Source organism: Stegostoma tigrinum, chromosome 1 (genome assembly GCF_030684315.1).
Source record: "Stegostoma tigrinum isolate sSteTig4 chromosome 1, sSteTig4.hap1, whole genome shotgun sequence".
Classification (NCBI taxonomy): domain Eukaryota; kingdom Metazoa; phylum Chordata; class Chondrichthyes; order Orectolobiformes; family Stegostomatidae; genus Stegostoma; species Stegostoma tigrinum.
In genome coordinates this window covers 129,508,769-129,533,842 of record NC_081354.1, presented here as the reverse complement: position 1 = coordinate 129,533,842, position 25,074 = coordinate 129,508,769, and the positions used below count along the sequence as shown (strand labels likewise).

Below are 25,074 nucleotides of genomic sequence, written 5' to 3'. Positions count from 1 at the left end.
ATGAGAGTAGGTTCCACAGGGAGGATGAGCAAACTGACCATAGTGTGTGGTGATTAACACACCATTCATGGGTGCAATCTTGTTAGCCAAAACTGGGAAATATGTCTTCAAAAACCCAACTCTATGTATAGACATGTATTTGTCAGGGTAGACTCCTTCCTCCAAGACCCAGACTTCCTGAGTTACTTGGCTCCTCCATTAGCAAAGCATTTCTTTGTTCAAACTTTTAGTTTTGAGGGTGAAGCCTCTCCATGTTGATCAGCTTATGAAAAGTTTCAGTCCTACTCGCTTGTGTTAAATGCTTTCAATATAAGGGGTGAAGCCTGACCAGGTTGACGAGTTTGCCCAAGTGAGTCAGTCTCACTGGCTGAATCCAGCAAACCTGACTGGGGCTGGCAAGCTAAAATCTGAAAGTGGGGAATCACTGAAGAGGTATTCTTTTGTGTCTCTGTCTCAAAACATTGATGAACAGTTCTCAGATGGGTACATTCTCCTAGTTGTGATGAATGGTCACGGTGCCTGAGTTGCTGACAGTTTTAACCTTTTTACGTTTGAAGTGTGAACCCTGGCAGATGTGTGAGGGACAGTATTGCTAAATTAGTAGCAGCGATGAAGAGGCAGACATTAATTACAAGTGAAACATATGATGGAGTTGTGCGGCACATGACCTCCTGAACTACAGCCTTCTGGAGTGGTGAACTTACGATATTAACTGACTCAAAGGAGCATGAAACATTGAGTAGATGGTAGTACTTACCCTAGCAAGGCCCAACTGATCAGACATCCTCTTGTGGCATTGGTTTTCTTCAACTGCCCATGTGCTCTGACCTCTATAGCCTTTGTTAGTCAGGCTGGCTTCTTATTGCAATCTATATGGAAAAGAACTTGCGACCTCTCCTAGACAGCCTTCAGCAGAAGCTCTAAGAAGGCATCACTAATGTATAACACCACTTTTTTTTTTGCCTGGTCTGTGACATTGCTCCCACTCAGCCCTGACAATGAGCAGATGTTGAATGACATTGCTGGCTTTCAGAGAGTAAAGCTCTGTCTAGCTACCTGTTAAATATGGCACTGAGCATTGGAAACCAGAAGGCCATAGGACTTCCTGCCATAAAATATGTCATTTTACCCACACATTAACGTATTGAGCTGAAAAGCATGTCACCGCACAAGAAAACCTGACCCAACCCTATGCAGAAGCCCTTTCCACTATTAGATCTTCTTCCATACTTTTTGTCAAAATAAACGCTGTTCAGTTCAAAATGGCCATTCATTGGAACTAACGATGTTGGTAAATATAATATTGTTTTGAACCACTGGAAGTGAGGAGAACATATAATGAATAATAGGGAAGGTCTATGATAAGCTGGAGATCAGGAGAGATTAAAGAACAAAAGATGTCATAGTAGAAAAGGTAAAGATGGCTATAGAAAAGAAACAGAGGATGTATTCAGATATGACCTGAAAAAACACACAGAAACCATCTTTCAGAAATATGGCAAAAATGAGAAAGAAAAATACAAATAGAACAAGACAGAAGCAGAGCTTATGAGCTAAGAATCTAGTACTCCATGGTGAGTTTTGAAGTCTGTATGTGCTGAGTTAAAAGGCAAAATGCTGTTCTTCAAACTTGCCTTGATCTTCTTAGAAACACAGTAGCAGGCCGTGGTAGGAAAAGTCAAGAGTGGATACAAGGTGGAGAAATAAAATGTCAAGGAATTGGAAACTCAGGGTTGGATTGACTGCCCACTGCTTCAAAGCTTGTAGCCAATTTCGGCCTGCTATATGACCCTGGGTTTCTAGCTGCTTGTCATTTTAATTTATTTAATGAAGAAATCATTGTATCAAAATAAATATACTTGTGGTATATATCAAGGAAGTAAAATTTTGCTTCTTGACTATGGTTGTATGGTAAATGGGAAAATCTACATTTTGATCACCATCACACTGAAAGAGGTGTGATCCCTGAAGTGGGCAAAGAAATGGAAAAAGTCCCACAAGGTCAAATGACCATGCGGCTCTGTTATAGTGCATTTGAAAAGTGGCCATTCAAGCTAAGGATAAGAGATGAAGATATCCATACAGCTATTCTCAAAAAATGAGGAAAGAGAAGCAGAATTGAAGTTAAAAACAAAAGGAAAATAATCAAGAAAGAAAAGATAATTCTGAATTTATGTGTTGACTTTTAATTTTTTGAAATATTTCTTTTGCAGTGATTACTTCACCAGATTTGCACAAACATGGAGAAATTTGGGTAGTTCCACAAACAGATCATGTCTGCACAAGATTCTTTTTTGTGTAAGTGCTGTTAGATTTTACTTCTCAATGATGTAATATGAATAAAAAGCTTTCTATTATTGGTGTTTCCCTCACTCCATGATTAGATCTATTGCAAATTAATTGATAGAAGTTGGTTGCCTTGAAAAACCAACAACTCTAGTTATTTAAATACTTATTTGGTATACCAGTATAGAACATGAGTATTATTGAAAAGGGACTCATGTTGTCAAAACCTTTCACCTTACACTCATCAAAACAATTTGCAAGACTAATATAAATGGGAAATAAAACCGCAACTGTGAGAAGAGTCCCAGGTGGTTGGTGAATACTCTCTAATTGGTGGAGGCATTGCCATGGAAAAGACACCACTTTGTTAATGACTGACAGTTGTTTGACAAGCTTTCTTTTAAATTCTGAAAAAAATTGAGGCAGGTCAACTTTAATGAAGGCATTGCCTGAGGAGTGAAGCAAGAGAGTGGGCTATCACCTGTGTTGTTGAGTTGAACCAGGCAGAGTGTATGTACATGTTGTTCTATCTGCAAAGAACAGGAACCTGTGTATCGATATATGTATCTTCCAGTATGTGAAAATGTACCACACTATGTGCTTGAATAACAATCCGAAATTGTTTGAGCATATAATTATTTGCCCACTCAGAATTATTTAGGAAATATTGTAGTCATGAGCTTGTTGGGTATAGTCAGAACCTTGTTTGTTGAGGACAACTGACGTGATATGTCCATTGATATGATCTGCTCTTTAGGAAGGGTGAGCCATATATCTAGCATTACTCAGTACTGAAGTTCATATCCCTTATTAATCATTTGTATGATAAATAGAACATTGTTTTAGCTTGATGGTAGCATCCTGCTAGTGATGAACACAAATCATGTTGTTGCAGCAGAGTAACAGCGAGAAACATCTAGCTTTACCTGTTGTTCCAACCTTTGAGATTCTTAGCCCTTGCTTCTTCGCTCGAGACGTATTGGAATTCTTACAGTTCCATGCAGTATAATATTGGACTTAACAAAATAAACCACCATTTGTTCACCATGTGAGTTTGTTGTTAAAATAGGATGCAATAAAACCATCCTGTGGGACAATAATGAGATCATTTCTCAGTGAAAATCACACAAACTCATATACAGGCCAAAGGCCATCACTTCTGGTCCTGAAAACTACCCAATCCCCTTCAGAGTTTTGTGTGTGCAGCAGCAACTAAACAGGATGCTGTCACTCAGTTACATCTGTTTTCCCTCCTCAGTTTAGGGCCTTCATTTGGTGTAGCACCAGCTGCAATGCTTCCCACCAGAAGTGCTTGCTAAGTTCAAGGTAGTTCCGATTGACCAGCAACTCTCAAAAGGCCACATTCTGCCCTCGGGCTCCCTGATCGCGGGAAGATCCATTGCTGACCTGTTAAGCACCTGATGACACAAGTCACAATGGGCTTCCTGAAATGATGCAATACAGGTATCTTGTATGTCCCTGGCAAGGCTGCAATCACTTGTTTCTACTTTCTAATCTTACATCTTGGTTCACGTCCTTCGACCAAGTTCACGTAAATCTTCCATAACAGAATGAGCAAACCACCCTGTCAGGACATTAGATCCCAATTCTTTTCAGGTTTTACCCACCATCTTGTATCGACCCAACTACCAATGTCTTAATGTCCCATGAAACTAATGATGTTCCCCATGAGCTATATTTCTAGCCACACGTTCATATACTCCATCATCCTAGATGTGGAACCAGGGGCAACCCAGTTTGCTATATTTGAGATCCTGCTTTTGAATCCATCCTAGCACATTACAGTCAGGGACCCCAGCCCACTTCTGCTGTTTAGTGATATGCACCACAATCCCTCAGCATACTCCACACTGAATCAGTCATGTCGTCACTGTTTTTGTTTATACCTCCCTTTCTGGATCCATGTGGGCTGTCCTTTCATAAGTTATACAAAATCATAAATTGTTAATAAATCTCAGCAGGTCTGGCAGCATCCATGGAGAAAAATCAGTTACCATTTCAGGTCTAGTGATTCTTCTGCAGAACAGACTGACCTTAAACCACTCCTTTGTGTGTCCAACTGTTTTTCTCTCTCTTTGGTCTCTATTTCTACCTCTTGTTTATTCTCCCAACTCCCCTGTCTTCTGTATAAAAACCTTGTCCGAGCTACTGTCAGTTCTGGAGAAGAGTCACTGGACCTGAAACGTTTAGTTCTGATTTCTCTCCACAGATGCTGATAGACCTGCAATTTCCCAGCAACTTCTGTTTTTGTTTCAGATTTCTAATAACCACATTTCTTTTGTTTTTTTTGTCATGTTATGCCTTTCCAATGGTGTATTATGTTAGGTGCTCTGATCATGGAATAGACCCATCTGTTGTAAGCTGTGACTCCCTGCAGCCTTCAACTTTGCAGTCTCCGTGAACTGTAAGGAGTAAGCCTTAATTCTGTCTAACTGAAGGATTCTTTACCACTGGATACCATCTGTATGAGATGGAAAAAGGTTGCACAGGCACATTTTTGATGTGGGCATTTGGAAGTGATCATCCCATCTGATTTTTATCCACTTGGTCAGTGCAAAATAGAAGGAACCAAGCCCACGTGACTCAACGAACCTGCCCTGGTCGACCCATCGTCTCAGCCTGCTCCTGCCCCACCGAACTCATCTCCACCTATCTGGACTCCATTTTCTCCCCTTTGGTCCAGGAACTCCCCACCTACGTCCGTGACACCACCCACGCCCTCCACCTCCTCCAGGACTTCCAATTCCCTGGCCCCCAACACCTCATATGCACCATGGACGTCCAGTCCCTGTACACCTGCATTCCGCATGGAGATGGCCTCAAGGCCCTCTGCTTCTTCCTGTCCCGCAGGCCCAACCAGTCCCCCTCCACCGACACTCTCATCCGCCTAGCTGAACTCGTCCTCACACTCAACAACTTCTCTTTTGACTCCTCCCACTTCCTACAGACTAAGGGGGTGGCCATGGGCACCCGCATGGGCCCCAGCTATGCCTGCCTCTTTGTAGGTTACGTGGAACAGTCCCTCTTCCGCACCTACACAGGCCCCAAACCCCACCTCTTCCTCCGGTACATTGATGACTGTATCGGCGCCACCTCTTGCTCCCCAGAGGAGCTCGAACAGTTCATCCACTTCACCAACACCTTCCACCCCAACCTTCAGTTCACCTGGGCCACCTCCAGCACATCCCTCACCTTCCTGGACCTCTCAGTCTCCATCTCAGGCAACCAGCTTGTAACTGATGTCCATTTCAAGCCCACCGACTCCCACAGCTACCTAGAATACACCTCCTCCCACCCACCCTCCTGCAAAAATTCCATCCCCTATTCCCAATTCCTCCGCCTCCGCCGCATCTGCTCCCACGATAAGACATTCCACTCCCGCACATCCCAGATGTCCAAGTTCTTTAAGGACCGCAACTTTCCCCCCACAGTGATCGAGAACGCCCTTGACCGCGTCTCCCGTATTTCCCGCAACACATCCCTCACACCCCGCCCCTGCCACAACCGCCCGAAGAGGATCCACCTCGTTCTCACACACCACCCTACCAACCTCCGGATACAACGCATTATCCTCCGACACTTCCGCCATTTACAATCCGACCCCACCACCCAAGACATTTTTCCATCCTCTCCCCTGTCTGCTTTCCGGAGAGACCACTCTCTCCGTGACTCCCTTGTTCGCTCCACACCGCCCTCCAACCCCACCACACCCGGCACGTTGCCCTGCAACCGCAGGAAATGCTACACTTGACCCCACACCTCCTCCCTCACCCCCATCCCAGGCCCCAAGATGACATTCCACATTAAGCAGAGGTTCACCTGCACATCTGCCAATGTGGTATACTGCATCCACTGTACCCGGTGCGGCTTCCTCTACATCGGGGAAACCAAGCGGAGGCTTGGGGACCGCTTTGCAGAACACCTCCGCTCAGTTCGCAACAAACAACTGCACCTCCCAGTCGCAAACCATTTCCAATCCCCCTCCCATTCTCTAGATGACATGTCCATCATGGGCCTCCTGCAGTGCCACAATGATGCCACCCGAAGGTTGCAGGAACAGCAACTCATATTCCGCCTGGGAACCCTGCAGCTATATGGTATCAATGTGGACTTCACCAGTTTCAAAATCTCCCCTTCCCCTACTGCATCCCTAAACCAGCCCAGTTTGTCCCCTCCCCCCACTGCACCACACAACCAGCCCAGCTCTTCCCCCCCACCCACTGCATCCCAAAACCAGTCCAACCTGTCTCTGCCTCCCTAACCGGTTCTTCCTCTCACCCATCCCTTCCTCCCACCCCAAGCCGCACCCCCATCTACCTACTAACCTCATCCCACCTCCTTGACCTGTCCGTCTTCCCTGGACTGACCTATCCCCTCCCTACCTCCCCACCTATACTCTCCTCTCCACCTATCTTCTTTACTCTCCATCTTCGGTCCGCCTCCCCCTCTCTCCCTATTTATTCCAGTTCCCTCTCCCCATCCCCCTCTCTGATGAAGGGTCTCGGCCTGAAACGTCAGCTTTTGTGCTCCTGAGATGCTGCTTGGCCTGCTGTGTTCATCCAGCCTCACATTTTATTATCTTGGAATTTTCCAGCATCTGCAGTTCCCATTATCTCTGAAAACCTCGGGTTTGCTCGTTTCTATAATAACCAAATATCTGAACATGTATCCATCTAGGTTGTCGTCATTGTATCATATCTACTGCCTTCTTCTTTTTTGAGTAGTCCATTTCCAATCAAAACGGCTCCAATTGGAAAAAATAAATACGTATTGCTACTTCAGCATTCTTTTATCTAGAAGCTTAAACTCCAGAAAAACCCAAAACAACATTATTTTCTTGTTTCTTACAGTTATGAAGATGGCCAAGTGGGCGATATCAGTACAAACACACAAGAACCCAGCATACATAAAGAAATCCTTCGAGTCATTGGAAATCAGACAGCAACAGGTTAAAAGAATCACACATCATCACTGACTGGATCAGAACACATTTTATGGCTTTTAAGCTGCAGTGCAGTTTTGAACTAAAATATTAACAATCTGATTTCAAATACACAAAAATGAGATTTTGAATAACGCACTTTAATTTTTGGATTTCTTACCTGAACCCAACAATGTTAATAATTCCAAGTCTGGGGTGTAGGTTTTGTCAAATGATGGCTTTGTTATAGATTTTCCTGACAGGATTGACCCAGATTTTATTCACCTTTGGCACTGGTGGAGCACTGAGTGTGGAGGTTGAAGCAGTTGTATCCAAGTTGTGCTCCTGTGCTCATTTAAACAGTGGGTCCTGACAAAGTGTAAAACTGTGTAGTATCTGAAATGAATGATATACAATTGGGCTTGTGGGGAGTGCTTGAGGAGGAAAGATTTTCCTCAGGCATTATCTGATTCAAGGAGCCATTTTCCTTTCCACATTTATCAAGTGTTTTGTTCTTTTTCTTTCTTCATAAAATTCTCTAAGTTTTAGGAATGCTGATATAATCCTGTCCCTTCAAGAACAGGAGCTTGCATTTTAAAACGTCAGTGTGTGTTATAACACCCTGGTTGTGCCAGTCAAACCATGATGATATCTGTTTAGAAATAGATCATATTACAATGGCAAAAAGAAATTATTTCAAAAAACTGCCTGCGGTGCTTTGATTGCAGGCCTAAGTGGAGCCAAACCCTTTCTAATGTGCCATAGAGATGCCACCTTTTATATGAATGAGACCCTTTTTTAAAACTCATGGTGGTGATTAGCATTGGTGCTGGCTGCCTCTCCAATTTCTTTTTACGAGAAACTAAAGGTAAAAAAAAAACTGTCAGCACATTGAGAAATGATATGCCAAAATGTACTTTTTTTTAAACTAGAGCTTTGGTGGAAAACTTTAGCATATTGAGACAAGAAAAGATGCTCATTTTGATATCTTGACTGGTCCAAAAACACAACATTATTTTCCATAAAGTGGCACATTTATTTTGAAAATCAGGGTTGGTTTTCAATGATATCTCTAAAGAAAAGAAATGTATTATACTGTTGAATCATTTGCTGTTGTGAAACAGAATTTCTTTAAAGATAGTACCCTCTCACTTCTATCTCTTGAATAGAATTAATGCATTGCTCTTAAACCTTCAAAATTCTGGCAATGTTGAATTCCCTACTGATAACTTTCTAGGTGCGGTTTACTGGGTTTTGCTGGTTATTATGTACAAACAAAAAGGTAAACATTTTTGTTAACTATTTTGTCCAGTATTGTATGATCTTTTAGTAAAGCATGTGGATGTGACCACATGACATTGAATTAATGATGTCATCATCACATGACAGTAATTGGCTTCTAATTTGAAAAGTTTAATTTTGCAAGTAACATTTTGTTGTAATGCTGGGTATTATATTTGTGGGGAAATACCCTCTTCAATCTGTCATGTAAGTCATAAAACCATGTTAATCTTGGCTTTATTTAAAATATGAAAAGAAATTAAGTATTTTGTTTATATATATTAATAATGTGTCACATGTTGAATTGTAGAGGGGTTTACACTGGAGAGATTGATAGTCTGTGTTGTTTGTGTTGTAATGGTGCAGACAGGGACTTGATGGCACGAAGAGAGCATTACAATACTTATATTTTTCATTAAAGTTGCGCAAAGTTACAGACACAATATAGATACAAGCACAAAATATTTTACAATGCATATTCCACCTTTCTTTACCAAACACAGTCAAAACCAACATTTAATTTGAAACTGTTCAATTTCAAAGTTTGAGAAATAGCACTCTTCAGAATGTTTGCCCTGTTTCATTTTTTTTTGCTGTCTCCCTTCATATTGGTGGTACCAACTTCAGTTTTTAAAAAAAAGTCAGGTATGGAAAAAGTTTACAAATCAAACTTTCTATAGACTTGAGATTTGTTTAATATACAAAAATCTCATATTTTGAAAACATCTAACATTAGCATTGTCCACTGGATTGTCTTAACATTTATGTCATTTTAAAAAAGTCACTGTTGCTACATTTTTCAAATATTTGAGCTTATTATAAACATCTGTATGTAACAACAAAGGTATGCAATGTAAACTAATTCTTCAAAACTGGTACCAGCATATATTGTATACTTGTACCTTTTTGTCAAAATGAAGAAGGTTTGATAGGATCTCTAGTCATTGTCACTTGGTTTAAAAAAACATACCAGAAGTTCACGGTTTTTAATCATGATTTAAAATATTTTTTAAAATTATATTTATGTTCTGCATTTTAGTATATGTCACTTCTTTTTATCTTCTTGTGGAGTTTCTTTATACAATTTCTTGTATGCTATTAAATCACCAGTCCAGCACTATCTGGATCTCTACAGTGCAGTTCATAGATCCTCAGTCAGGAACTAGGGTGAACTTTTCAGGCAATCAGCACTGTGCATTTAAAATTACCCTTAGAAATAACTTGGAATGTGTATGTTTACATTGAGAGCCATTAAGGGCTGTGAGTTTCAATGATTTTGTTTTGGATTAATTAGAGATGAAATCTAATTTCAGTAGACACACAAAATGGATGGTAATGAACAAAATAAATGGAAATTAAAATCAGAAAGGGTGAAGTTAACACCTGTTTTATTCCCCTGCCAAAGTGGAATTTTTATTCATAATATTTTTATTCTGTGTTATTCAGCAAGTTGAACTTTTCTGGAAGATCTATATCTGACTAAGCTTTGGTTCTAGTACATAGTATGGTGAGGAGATGCCTATATTTTCATTCCAGATAGAATCATGATAAAGCGCACATTTTGTTTTGAATAGCATATTTGTTTCATTCACTGAGTAAAATTATTTTTATTAAAAGTATTTTCTATTGCTAATGAAATAAGTTAAACCAATTCTTCTCATTGATGTAAAACAAAATTGGCAGCAAGATGTGCTACCTGAGCGAGTTGAGATAAATGAAAGTGCAGTGACACTTTCTTTGCATCAATATTTTGAATACCATCCAGTGGAGGGACCAGTTTCTGTACTGACACACTACAAAAATCTTTTTCATTAATGTGAAAGACATACAAGTCAGGTCACCTCTATCCACCACCAAATCTGGCAACATCATTGCCAGCTTATCTCCAGAAGTACCAAGAGAATTAAATTCCTACTTGCCAGCTGGAATTCTGTCACCACAGCTCTTGGCACTTCTCCCAGTCCCATCCCCAAGAACTACAGAGGCAGACAGTTCTCAGTTGGCAGCTGCCAGTCATCCACTTGGGTCCTTACAGAAAGGTAAGTGTGGGTGAAGTAGCAGCGATGGGGAGGAGGGCACTGGCGAAGATGGTGAGAGGAAAGGACTGGAGGATACTCTGAGCTAGTAATCCCTTCTAATGCCAGGTTCTTCAAACAGGCACTGAGTTTCTCCAAACAGAAGGGATCTCCTCTGCAATCCTCCAACCAGGCTGCAAGCTAATTGATCTAGTTTACTTGGTGTTCTGTCCACGAGCAGAGTCCTCCCCATGCCACTGGTTTAGTAGCTGCGCTGGCCTAAATTGTGCATGAACTTCCAATTCAATTCGCACTGAGCAAAAAGACTGCCTGTAAGCCATCTTGCCTCAAATTGGGAGTTGTGAGAATAGTATGTCCACATCTCCCTGTCCTCATACACTCCCCTCACTTCCCACCACCAATCAGATAGTTTGAGCGCCTGTCCATCTCTGCGAATTCACACATAAGAGCCTTACGTTTCATCCCAATGTGAGAATTGATTGTGGTGGGCTTTTGCAAGAGTGATAGGAATTCCAATACATTGGCAGTGCTTTCGTGCAGTAATTATTATTGTGGTGTGTTGTAGAATGTGTTTTTGCAATATGGAATGCCTTTTTCGTGAGTTAACTATTGACTTTGTAAGCCTAGCCTTTGAATACATATTGAAAGAGTGCTCCATACCCAGAGCTGCTGTCTACTATGTGAAATAATACATTAGGGCTCCATTTACCAGTTCTTTTTGCCCAGGTGGATGTAAAGATGTTGCACCATGCCTCAGAGAAGAGCAGTGATCTTTTCTCCCCCCCGATTCTAGTTTTCTATGCCCAATTGAATGTGTGGGATCTTACTGTTCCCAAATTGGCTGCCACATTTATCTACATCCCCTGGTGGTGAATTACTTTGAAACCTCCTTGAGACATAACAAGAAGATATTTAAAAAAATACAAGTTCTATATTTCTCCTTCCTCTTTGGTATTCCTACAAAGTGCAGAGTGAAGTTGAACATATCTCAAGATCAAACATCAGTTATAATACTACACTCTTAACAGTGGGAGCAAAAAAAAGTGGAAAAATGCTGACTTGTTCAAAGCTAATATGACTGTGATGGAACCTGACCTTCAAGCCCAGTAGCATACTCTCATTTATTACAAGAGACTGAAATGATGAAACTCTGAATTTGATAAGAGCCAATTGAAGTAATGTCCATCAAGCTGCGCGAAGATGCGCCAGTATCTACGAGTTGCAAATCTGCCAAAATATCCAGCTGCCCTTTGACACAGGTGTTTAGGAAAGAAACAAAATGGGGACGTCAATCTGTTTTTTTAAAAAAACAGAGCCATTGGGAGGAAAGACAAGTAGGTAAACATTGATGGAAATAAACGGTTGTGGAGATGGATGGAACACTACCTGGAGTTGTACTTTAGGAAGAACATTGTCTCCAAGGACACCACAGAACAACCATAGCAAAACTGAATATCAACAACTCAACACCTTGAAAAAGCTACTGATTTACTTGTGATGGACAAAGTGCTATGTTCCTGATGCTGTACTATCAGAACTTAGCAAGCATTGGAAACTGGCACAACAGCAGCCTTTGTGTCTGCCTCAGAGAGCAGGCAGCACCAAAGCATCTGCACAATGCAAAGACTGTAATGCCATAGAAGTATGTCTGTAATGGTTACCACAACTATTGAGGTATCTTTCTGCTGGGCACCATGGGAAAAAAAATTGGTTATTTTGTTCAACTTCCGATCTGGCTGAACACATCTATCCCATGTCCCACTGTTGGTTTAGAACGGAAAGATCCACAATGACTGATGTTCTCAGTCCAGTAGGTACAAGAGAAAAGCCACGAACAAAGACATCTATCTCATCAGTGCATTTGAACATGTGAGAAAGGGCCATCTTAGATTCTGCAGACTATTTCCTGCCCATTAAAGCCACTCAATGAGATCTCTTTCCATAACAACATAAAGGGAACTGTCAGCTGTGATGGGACAGCAGCAGAATGTTTGATGTTCAGAGTGCGGGTCAAACAGGACGGTATTCTGACACTGATGGTCTTTGGCATATGTTTTTCTTTGCTGCTATCGTATATCTTTGGTCACTTACTGGGTTTCTACTTGTATATCAGCATAGATGGAAAACTGTTTAGACTTACTTTCCTGAAATCCAAGATGAAAGTACACCAGGTCTTCATCAGTGAGTTGCACTACCCTGACACTGTTGCACTAAGATTCCATAATGAGTAACACCCGAAGTGACAAATTAATAGACCCCTTCATGCCTGTAAGAGTGGTTTGATGTTCAACATGAGGAAATGAGATGATCTAAGACACTGGGATGCCATCATCTTGAAGCATCAACAATATAATGCTGGCAGTTGTTGGTAGCTTCATATATCTAGGCTCCACAGTCACCAGCAATCTGTCACATGATGCTAGAATCCATTACCAAAGCTGCAGCTGCTATGCCTAACTAAGGGTGTAAGCAACTATAGCACCCTGACTGAGAACACCCAACTGTGAGTCTACCACAATGTACTGTGTCCTCAGTGCAGTCCACTATAGCAGAGAAGTCAGGACAACATACGCTAGGCTGGAGAAAAGGTTGAACAGTTTTCTGTCTTCACTAACATGTAATCTGGTTACCTCTTGACAGAGGTCCTGCAGTGTGCGAATTCTGTCTGTGTACACTAAGGCCAAACATATTTGTGCTTGCATGGCTATGTTCAAACCATGGAGAATGGCCCCTATCCTTTTGTACATAACTTGGCCACCTCCGGGGCATCTGCACCTCTACCACAAAGACACTTACTGACAGTAACAACCTGTAGACTGTCACTGATGATGGTGGCTTCTGGAGACTGACTATTTGGAAGGGCATTGGTCGAGGAGAACAGAAAAATAAAAAGCTGAGTTGGACGAGAAATCATCTCAAGAAAATAGAAAGCAGTGATTTGCCAGTTCAGTCTTCCTGATGCAAAACAAAATGGGGCAAAGACTAATCATGCTGGATCAAGACTCCTAACTACACCAGGTAATTGACGACCATAGCTCAAACCATGGTCTTGCAAGATGGAACTGGGCTACAGTATACCATGCCAATATATTTCTTACAAAGTGCCTCTTTATTTTGGAATGTCTTGGTGTGTTTCACATAAAGACTAATAACCAAAAGGCCTCTGCATTGAATAACAGGAACCTTTGCTAGTCACTGAACATCTTAGAAATGGGCTAAGTTTTAGATTATGATTTTACATCTACATCTAGGAGAAAATACAACGTATGTATTTGGTTTAATTTCTCCATGTTTCAGTTCTTCAGTTGAAAAAATGGTTTTTGACATAACTCTTGAATGTTGTATGTGAAGACTAAGCATTTTACCTTTTAGGGCTGGGTGGTGTAGAATGTGGGGTTCTTGGTCTGCATCGCATACTTTTCACTGCATTTCTTCTGAGACTCCTTTTTATAGATCACCACAGCTGTCATGCTGCAGGAGCCTTCTGAGTCCAACCATTGCTTCCATCTCCCACTCATTGAGGGCTGCAGTAGTCACAAATTGATCATGCTCCTGAGATGTGTCAGTAATGATGCGGCTGCCCATTGGCCACACTGAAGTGAAATAACTTTCCGCTGACCATACGTGAAAAACAAACAGCAGCTTGTGAACTCCTAACAAGAAGAAAAACCAATAGAGGAGCAGTGATCTATCCACCCATGTAATGAGGTACAAAATGAGCTACCTCTAGCCAAAAAGAGTGCAATTTGTAGCATTTTGTATAGTTCTATTTTGTTTGTTGCAGTTAGTGCCTGACAGTAAACAAACTGTATAGTGTAACTGCAGTCTAAGAGGTTAAGGATGTATGCTTAGCACACAAGCATTGCTACATGTTTTGAGAAATTATTTGATTAAAATGTTGCATGAGCAATGCAGTATATTTTATGTTAAAACTGCTGAGAAATTATATTTTTTCAAAATAATTTGGATCTAGTGATGTACATATCAAATTATCTTATCAATAATGTTACAATTTTATCACTCAGCTGTGCTTTCTTGTGCGCATTTCAGTCCCTGCAGACCTGCTATCACGCTTGGGTGTTATAGCAAAATGTGATAGGAGTGTGTGGTTAATGGGCTAGCGTGTCAAGAATGTAGATTCTATCTCAGCTAACAACCTGTTCATCCAGCTCTACACCTTGTTATCACGGATTCTCCAGCATCTGCAGTTCCTATTATCCCGATACAATTTTAACCCCAATGCAAAGTTTCTTCTAAGGATGCCTACCCTGAAGAAGTTATCCTCCTCCCTCCAGACAAAACTCAGCGGATCTCTCTCCCATTGCAACTCTCTCGTAATCCATCCCCGTCTCTTTGACTTGTACGTCTCCTCTCCACCTATCTTCTATCCGCCTCTCCCCTCTCCCAATTTATTTCAGAACCCCCTTCCCCTCCCCCATTTCTGATGAAGGGTCTCGGCCTGAAACGTCAGCCTTCCTGCTCCTATGATGCTGCTTGGCCAGCTGTGCTCATCCAGCTCTACACCTTGTTAACAACCTGGACCATTGTTTTTGTCCCAATATTACTGCCAGAATTCTTTTTAGTTTTTCATTAAATGGTGATCAGCTGATATTTGAAAAAATACACTTCTTTGTGTGACATTCTGTAGCTTTAAGTGATTGTAATTAAATTAAAAGCAAAATTAGTGAAAATAAGTTTTAACAGCCTGTTTTCACACCCTGCTGAATTGGCTTTCCCATTGTGGTGTCAGGCAGTGTGAGAAATGGACTGACAAACCTTTATAACCTACCTGGTTTTGCACAATTGATTTCACCTCAATTACTTAGGGCTGAATGACTTGTTACTTTTACTGTTCCAATGATTTAACTGAGCTTTTTTCCCATAAATTTAATGAAAATCAACCTTGCACTTACCGATGGATTATCCAGTCAAAATAGTTTGTTTTCAGAAAACCAGACTATAAGCTGCCACATGATTAACAAGATAAGAGATGGGTGTTTAGAACAAGATCCAAGAAATGAACTGATCCTTTCAATTCCATATATGAAGCCTAACAAGGTTGGGTTCATCTGTGTTCAGATTTTGAACTAGCCCATGATAATATTACAAAAAAAGTTATTTGTTTTATAATACCTGTTATATGTTACAAATGGAGATAATCAGTGAAACAAGAGAATCTAGCAAACTAAAATTTTGATTTCAAATGTAAATGTTAAGACATTTCAGTTTTGCTTTCTTAATGATTTTGAGAGGGTATTAGTGATAATTATTGTATGCTAGTAAGTGCAAGGACATCAAAATCATCCAGCTAACTGCTGTGTATCTCCTCAGTGCTTTTAATATGTCGGTATGTTAACTGCAGAAAGTAAGTTCCAGGTTTAGAAAAATGGTCCAATAATAGGTCAACATCTAAAAGCTAGAGATGGTATTATTTTGTGAGTTTCATCATCAGAAGATTAGAAACGCATCCAAAAGTGTAATCCAAATTTACTGTTTGAGATTTATATCATTAGTCATCTTTGGAATTAAAATTGATCTTTGTCAGAAATGCAAGTCGGGTGATAGTCAGCTGGCAGTCCATTTACCCCACACCATTTTAAATCAGACAGTGTGAAATGCACCATTGATTCGTTGTAGCCTGTTCTGTGCTGTGCCAAAGACCAACCTTACCCTATTTTATCTCATCATTTAAGTTCACATCACTAATTACACAGTACTTAAACAGAGTACACACCAATGTAAAACTCAATGCTTTCGCTTCCATTTGAATCAGGGTGAAATTGACTCGGAAAAGAAACCAAGCAAGATATAAAACAGCCTTTTTTTTTGCTATTACTTATTCTGTACTGCTGTTGAAGATCAATTTCACCACTACTGTGTTCAGTTCCAGGTATTTTGTTCCTTTCATGCTTTCCTTTCAAATCTGATACAAAATGCAGAGCAGCTGTCATAACAGATGTAATTGTAATTCAGTACCTTAGCTTTCAGTGCCTTAGAAATATAAGATACTGTCAACAACAACATCAATGTACATGATGTAAATATTGTCAAAAATACAGAGGCCAAATATTTTCTGTACATGGTTCACATTGCTTTTAATTAGAACTTCAACTCCTGTCGCTGTTTAATTTCTCTTTATTTGGAGTTTTGTTTGCTGGTTTGCAAACTGTTTTGATCAATCATTGATGTAAATGCTTAATTAAAAAGAAATCTTTCTGGTGACTTTTGTGTCTGTGTGGTTCCAGTTGTGCATTTGGAAGTGTTGAGGCGCACCCAATAAGTGAGCTATCACTTAAACCATATTTATATAGCTATTCCAAAATATGATTTTCTGCATAGTTTAGTGTGTTTTGGAAACATGAGCCTTAACTCTAAGGATTGCATTAAATCTATGTCAGAATCTAAAATCTTGTAAAATTACAATATCTTAGTTTTATACAAATTACAAAAAAAATTCCTATGTGCAGACTGTACGGAAGTTCAAGTGGATCTGGAAGTTACATGTGAATACTGTGGTGAATCACTGGGTGTGGGTGTCTGAAAGGATCTCTCAAATGAGAACAAAGGGCAAGCCAAGAACTTGGAAGACCAGATTTTTGCATTTGGGCCTTGCTTAAGCACTCATGTCTGTCTCAAAGTCTGGTTTTAGAACACAATTTTGTGATTAATTGGTGATTACCGTGATTGGAATTGGCCAGGAAGTGTTAAACCCTACAGAGAACCCTGCCTCTGATTAAAGTTACTTCTCATGGATCAGTCTATGGGTGTTCCACGTCACTGTAGATTTGGAGTAGTCTGGCGATAAAAAGCAACACATCACCAGAGTCAAGGAAATGGAAACCTAAATTCTCAGACATTGCTGGAGGCATTGTTCGAGGGAGCCCAGAGGAGGAAGGATATTCCTCCTCCAGGCTCCCTCTAACAATGCCTCCAGAGATGTCTGAGTATTTAGGTTTCCATCTCCATGAGCCTGGAGATGTTCTGCCTCTACCCGATCTTCATCCCTCTATTCCCTGCCTATTCATGTATCTGTCAAGACGTCTCTCAAACATTGCTACAGTATCCTCCTGCACCATTTCTTCTGGCAGCACATTCCAGGCACTACCCTATGTGTAAAATACTTAACTCTCACATCACGTTTAAACTTTCCCCTTTTACCTTAAATCTACATTCCCTAGTAATTAACATTTCTACCCTAAGAAAAAGAGTCTGACAAAACTCTATCCATATCTCTCATAATTTTATAAACTTTCTCCTGGTGAATTAGACCATCCGAACAGAAATATTTTAAAGCTGAAATCTTCAAAGCTTTTGTAATAAACGTTGATAGTATTGGTTAAGTCTTGAGGTTGTTGACTTGGTCGCCGAGCTGGCTTGTTTTCATTCAGACAATTCGTCAACATGCTAGGTAACATCATCAGGAAACAAAAGAAGCTACACAAAATCTTCATAATGAATGGATATTCCCGTAACTTCATCCACATGTGTCTACTAAACAGACAACAGGAGGACACAGTATGCACTAACATACTGGTCACACTACCCTACATCAAGAAGGCATCAGCACTAGTGAGACTCCAAGACCACCAGGAGTCATGGTAGCACACAAACCCACAGCCAGACTTGGATAAACACTCAAGGATTAAAGACACCATTCCCACGACATGCAGAACCAACGCAGTTTACAAAATACCATGCGACTGCCATAAACATTAAATCAGACAAACAGGAAGGAAACTAGCTATCAAAATACACAAACATCAGCTAGCAGCAAAACAACACAACAAACTTTCCTAAATATCAGTACACTCGGACAATGAAGGCCATCAGTTTAACTGGGATAATGTAACTATAGTAGGTCAAGCCAAACATAGCTATGTTTGGTTCTCTACAGGCATGGTTCTCAACCCATAAGGCGAACAAACAAACATATACAAACCCATACAGAACAAAACCACAAAAGGCACTACTCACCACAACAGAACGGACAATATAAATTTCAAGTAGAGTCGAACAACATCGCTCAATTGGAGGCCTCTAGCATAGCAACAAAACGTCTGAACAAAAACAAGCCAGCTCGGCAAGCTAGTCCACAGCTTCACCCATAACCCGTGCTACAAATCTTTGCTAAAACGTGGTTAAAACCATCTTGGCAAAATTTCCCAATGAGTTGTCTAACTTGTTTTTAAAGTCTTCTTTCAGTCTCTAGCAGCAAATTAATAGTAAATGTTGCTACACTTTTTAAAGATTGCTCAAAGTTTATAGCGGTGGCTGTTCAGTCAAATGTTGAATGCAAAATGTATTCAATCTTCATGAGGATTAGCCAGCATTTTAAGTTACAATCAGCAGCTTTACACTCTCTTTCTTCTAGCACTAGCTTCAACTCCTTAACCAAAATGGTACTAAACACAGGCTAAACTAGTATTTCAGCTCATGATCTCAAATTTGATGGAAAGGTGATGGCCTTGTGGCATTAACACTGGACTGCTAATCCAGAGACCCAAATAACATTCTGGAGACCTAGGTTCAAATCCCACCATGGCAGATGGTGGAATTTGAATTCAATAAATATCTGGAATTAAACATTTAATGATGACTGTGAATCCATTGCCGATTATCGGAAATACCTATCTGGTTCACTAGCCCCTTTCAGGGAAGGAAACTGCCATCCTTACCTGGTCTGGCTGACGTGTGACTCCAGACCCACAGCAATGTGCCTGACTCTTAACTAAACTCTGGGCAATGAGGGATGGGCAACTCCAGCAACACCCTCATCCCGTGAATGAAAAATGGAAAAAAAAAGATTGACCACACTGTATATTCTAAACCAGTTAAGTACCCAGGGAAAATTTCCTTCTATGTATAGTAAACAAATGAAAGTCAAATGTTTGAATTCAGCACTATAACCAATTTATAGGCTTATGCAAGCAGTTGCTTACAACAGCCATAAAACATGAATAGCCACTTTATTACTCAATAAAAGATTGCTCTTTGAGCAAGAGGTGGTTGTAAAGAGCCATAATAAAAGCAAAATAATATGGATGGTGGAAATCTGAAATGAAAATAAAAATGGTGTAGAAATTCAGTGGGTCTGGCAGCATGTATGGAGATAAATGGAATTTACATTTCAAGTTCAGTACAAGTTATTCAGAACTGCCCTCTCATACATATATAGAGAGCACCCCCAGGGGTCAGTATCAGGATCACTACATTTCTTGACATAAATAGAATCCCGAAAGGTGGGGTTGAAAGAAGCAGGTCATTTGGCCCATTGAGTCCACACTAACCCTCCAAAGAGCATCCCATCCAGACCCAACCTCTAACCCTGCATTTCCTGTGGGTAATCCACCTAGCGTGCACATCCCTGGACACTACGGCCAATCCATGTAACCTAAACATCTTTGACTGCGGGAGGAAACAGGAGCACCAGGAGGAAACTCTCGCAGACACAGGGAAAACATGCAAACTCTACACAGGCAGTTCCAGCCTCAGGCAATCGAACCAGGCTCCCTGACACTCCAAGGCTGTTGTGCTAACCACTGAGCCATCATACCACTTAACACACATTAATGAACTGACTTGGCAGAATTTCAAAAAACTGCAAAAAATTCACAAAACAAATCTTGAATTAGGAGTCTAATGACAATCATGAAACCATTGTCCATTATGGGGAAAAACCCATCTGGATCACTACTGTCCTTTAGCAAAGGAAACTGCCATCCTTACCTGGTCTGGGCGACTTGTGACTCCAGACCCACTGCAATGTGGTTGATATTTAACAATTAAGAACAAGCAATACATGCTGGCCCAGGCAATGATGCTACATTCCATGAATTAATAGAAATTATATAGACAAACTTGGAAATATTGTGAACTAGGAGACAAAAAGAGAAATTGCTGGAAAAATGTAGACAGTTCTGACAACATCTGTGGAGAGAGAAAAACAGAGTTAATGTTTTCAGTCCCATGACACTCCTTCAGAACTGTAAGCAGCAAGGTAAAGGCTGATTGTGATGAGGGGGTGAGGAATGATGCTAAGGAGGTTAGAGACAGGGATTGTTTATACCAAGTCAGGGAAAAAGAAAAGCTACAAAAACAGAATTTGCTGGAAAAGCTCAGCAGGTCTAGCAGCATCTGTGAAGAGAAATCAGAGTTAACATTTTGGGTCCGGTGACTCAAGGTCCTGTGAAAGGGTCACCAGACCTGAAACATTGACTCCAATTTCTCTTCACAGATGCTGCCAGACCTGCTGAGCTTTTCCAGCAACTTGTTTTTATTTCTGACTTACAGTATTCATAATTGCTTTGACTTTTAAAAAGAAAAGCTAGAATGTGAAAATGGGTTAGTGGTGCTAAAAGCAACACATGACATAACAGGAGACAGTAAGGACTGCAGATGCTGGAAGCTGGAGTTATAAATGTAGAACTGGAAAAGCACAGCAGGTTAGACAGCATCTGAGGAGCACACAAGTCAATTTTTCAGCCCGAAACTCTTCGTCAGGACTCCTGACAGAAGGTCTTGACTCGAAACTTTGAGGGGAAGGTGATGACCTAGTGGTATTATCACTGGGACTTTTAATGCAGAGACCCAGATAATGTTCTGGGAACTTGGGTTTGAATCCCAATCTGGCAGATGGTGGAATTTGAATTCAACAATTTTTTAAAAAAATCTGGAATTAAGATTTTAATGATGATCATGAAATCATTGTTGATAGTTGGAAAAACACACCTGGTTCACTAATATCCTTTACGGAAGGAAACCGTAATCCCTACCTGGTCTGGTCTACACATGACTCCAGACCCACAGCAATATGGTTGACTCTTAATGGCTCTCTGGGCATTTACAATTAGCAATAAATGCCGCCTGGCCAGTGACACCCTCATTCTGTGAATGAATGACTTTCCTGCTCCTCAGATGCTGTCTGACCTGCTGTGCTTTTCCAATTCCACATTTATTGACACATGTCATGATATGACCTGTGTGTGGGGGGTGCTAAATGGCATGGAAGGAGATGTTCAGGCTGTAACATTTTTGAACTTGTTATTGAGTCCAGAAGACTACAGGGTCCCCATTCTCAGAGAGCTACTCAAAAGAACATTCAACATTAACAAACAGTACAATATGTTGTTCCTCAAGTTTATGCTGAGCCTCGCTGGAGCACAGAGATGTTTGGCCAGGGAACATGGTGGTGTGTTGAAGTGGCAGACAATCGGAAGATCAGGGCGATTTTTACAGACAAAACGTGGATGTTCTCCCAGTAGCCCATTCTGTGTTTCATCTTGCCAATGTAGAGAAGTCCACATTTTGGTCAGTGAAATGAGGATAGTAATAGAATTCCAAAGGCTTAAATTGGGGTGCATGTGGTAAATGAATATGAAATAATTTTTTTTCCAGCAAGAATTAGAAGTTATGACAACTAATCTGGCCTCTGGACAATGCAGAGAACAGGTACAGTCACCTCTGGACTGTAAGCAAACTCAGATGTCCAGAATTTGCTGATAGCCATTCTATAGGTCTGTAAAAGGTGTGTCATTGAGCCTCCCAAACTGCAATCACTTAGAAATCAGAGAAGCACTAAGAATTGTATCAGTGATAATGGGAACTGCAGATGCTAGAGAATCCAAGATAACAAAGTGTGAAGCTGGATGAACACTGCAGGCCAAGCAGCATCTCAGGAGCACAAAAGCTGACGTTTCGGGCCTAGACCCTTCATCATTAGAATTCCCCTTTTTCTGTTGTAACATAGCTGTTACTGCACCCACACCCTCAACTGAAGAGGTTATGCATTACAAATAAGGTGTAACTTGTTTTACAGTAGCATACACCAAAACTACTTATAGACAATCTCTTTGACACTGAAAGACTAATTCTAGATATATCAACATTTTTCTTTCGGAATGGAAAACCTTTTTTTCCAACATTCCCTTTTTTCAAGTTTTGATATTTCACTGTGTACATCCAAATCATTTATTTAATTATGTAAAACTTAAAGGAAAGATAATTAATGTATTTCACTTTCTGGTTTTGTCTGTGGGATCACATTGATGCGACAGGATAAACATTTTTGTACGATGACAATGCTGTTGTGTGACACTTGGAAAGCCCCTCAATTCAAATTTATTCTGCCAACAGGTGAAACACAAAGATCAATAAATCTGTGCAAGCTGTTTTCAAGATCAGTAACAAGTGCCATTGTTTTACCATGCACCACAAAATCCAGACCATTAAATCAGTGAATCATCCAATTCAGCTGCACCAATTATACTTGTATGCATTCTAGAGAGCTACTCAAAAGAACATTCAACATCAACAAACAGCGCAATATGACCCAAATCCATCATTGTATGATTTTCAAAAACAGTGTGGAGCTTCACAAGCCAGAACCAACATAACGATTCTATTATGCACTCACCATGAATCGTTGATTCACAGTGTCATTGTGGGCATTTTACCATGGCTAAAGGGGAAAAGTCTTGGCAGTAATGATTGGTGGGAAATTCTTTACTTTGGGCTACCGTTCCAGTGGACCACATCTCTACCTTCACCTCAGGGTCCACTCAAGCTATGATCCTTTTCCTTGATTAAGGCTCCTGAAGGGAAAGCACTGTCAAGAAGCAAGTAAATTATAACATTGTTCCTGTAATTGAATATTGACAGAAAAGGTGACATTAATGAAGCAAAACCACCAAGATCGGAAGGTACACTACGTAAGAACTTAAGAAATACAAGGAAAAGTAAGCCAATGTAATCTACCGAGCCTGGTCTGTCGTTGAATAGTTGGACTCTATTGCAATCTAGTGAACCTTTGTGGCCATCCTTCTCAGGGAAATTTTTACATCCTTAGGTGCAGAGTCCAAAGTTGAACTGTTGTTGGCATGGTTTCACAAAAACACTTCATAACTGCAACAAATCTTCCTTGGTGCTACGATCTAATGTGCTTGCCATAAACACCAAAACACCACTTCCTTGCTAACTGTTTGTTGTGCTTGAATGTTAACTTTGATCATTCAAGGACACCCAAAGCCCTCTGTATACCCAGACTTTCCCACAAAATATTCGACTGATAGAGTTCTATAATACTCTAGCTGGTATTCACCCTTGCTTTTCTACATGGCTGAAGACACAGTAGATCCTGCTGCACTCTCCAATTCTTCACACTTCTCTTTTCACCAGTAAATGCCCAATTCTCTCAGGAGATTCCTTTGCTCTTATGGGGAAAAAGAATGTCAGTCATATCAAAACTGACGAGAGAAAGATGGGAGAGCAGATAAAACCCATTGCCTTACAAACTCGGCGATTCATTTGATGATAGTAGAGGCTACTACTAGACCGTAGCACTTTGAATAAAGCTGCTGGGAAGCCATTAATGCCCTCAAATATAGCATACCCTACTGGGGTAAGGACAAGTAGACAAATTTCTCCGCAAGCCACACAGAGGTCTCTGCCAATGCAATACAGGCATGTCCTGAGAACTTCCCACCCCCACTCCCCTGGCACACCCTCCTCCAAAATATAAAAACACCATGACTGAGAGGTTGATTCCTGTATTTTCTTCATGGTCAACAGCCTTCACCTGGTGCTATCAGATTGTATCTCCACAGCAATCCTTGTTGATTAACGTCCCCTTTGTCTTTAGAAGTCAGAGCAATGAAGGAGTAGTTATCGTTAAGAGAACTGTTCCAGAAGACAACTGCACTTCCATTTTGCTGTACAGGTGATAGGTCATGAGACTCTGCGGCACTGGCATGGAGCAATTTTAAACTGATCAATTCAACTTGAATGCAACTATTGTTTCAAGATCCTATTTATTCACCTTATGTTGACATAGTATTGTCATTACGTCTATACATCATTCCTTGCAGACATCCTTTTCCAATTCTGTCTGACTTTGAGAGACGTTGTCTACTCTGGCATATTTATTTCCCAAACTGGTCACAGATGTGACAACGTATTGGATCTGGAATCATGTGCATGCATGTTTCTAGATTACTACAAATGCACAGTTGCAGGTGTCAGCAGACACTGCCTAACTTAAATTATGCTGTTACTGTCTTTAAGTTTAAAAAGCAAGGCTATTTTATCTCTTAGCAATTCTGTGGGGTTTTTTTCCATTTTAGCATCAGTTTGGAATATACTGAAACCAGTATAAATTGTTATCCATTTCTTCAAATGAATCTTATGGTAGCTGCTATTAACAATGATTCCAGTTGAACTGCAAAACACAAATTCTCATGCATATCAAATGCTTTGGGATTAACTCATCCATAACAAGCCTTTTCATAATTTACCATGGCTGACTGATTTGTCTGCTTTTCCAGCTAAAATCAGAGTTGAATAGATTGGTTTATGAGCTTCACCGAATGATAACTAAACAAATATGAAAATAGTGTTTTGCACATTTCTTCCAATATCCTGAAGATTGATCTTTGCGGAAAGAAGTATTTTCAAATGTAATACACAGAACTTAAATTTCAATATTTTAAAATACACAAAATACAATATAAAACACAAAATTGTCTATAATGCAAA

The 25,074-nt window shown here is 40.4% G+C and overlaps 1 protein-coding gene across 2 annotated transcripts in view; it reads left to right on the top strand.

The window, feature by feature from the left end:
* Window positions 1-16,760, top strand: part of parp8 (poly (ADP-ribose) polymerase family, member 8) — a 371,536-nt gene extending 354,776 nt beyond the window's left edge. For both annotated transcript variants that reach the window (XM_048531692.2, XM_048531677.2), the window contains 2 exons: window positions 2,214-2,298; window positions 7,158-16,760. In XM_048531692.2, the coding sequence (XP_048387649.1) occupies window positions 2,214-2,298; window positions 7,158-7,260 (188 nt within the window). In that variant the 3' untranslated portion in view covers window positions 7,261-16,760. The remainder of the gene's footprint in view (window positions 1-2,213; window positions 2,299-7,157) is intronic.
* Window positions 16,761-25,074: the final 8,314 nt, after the last annotated feature.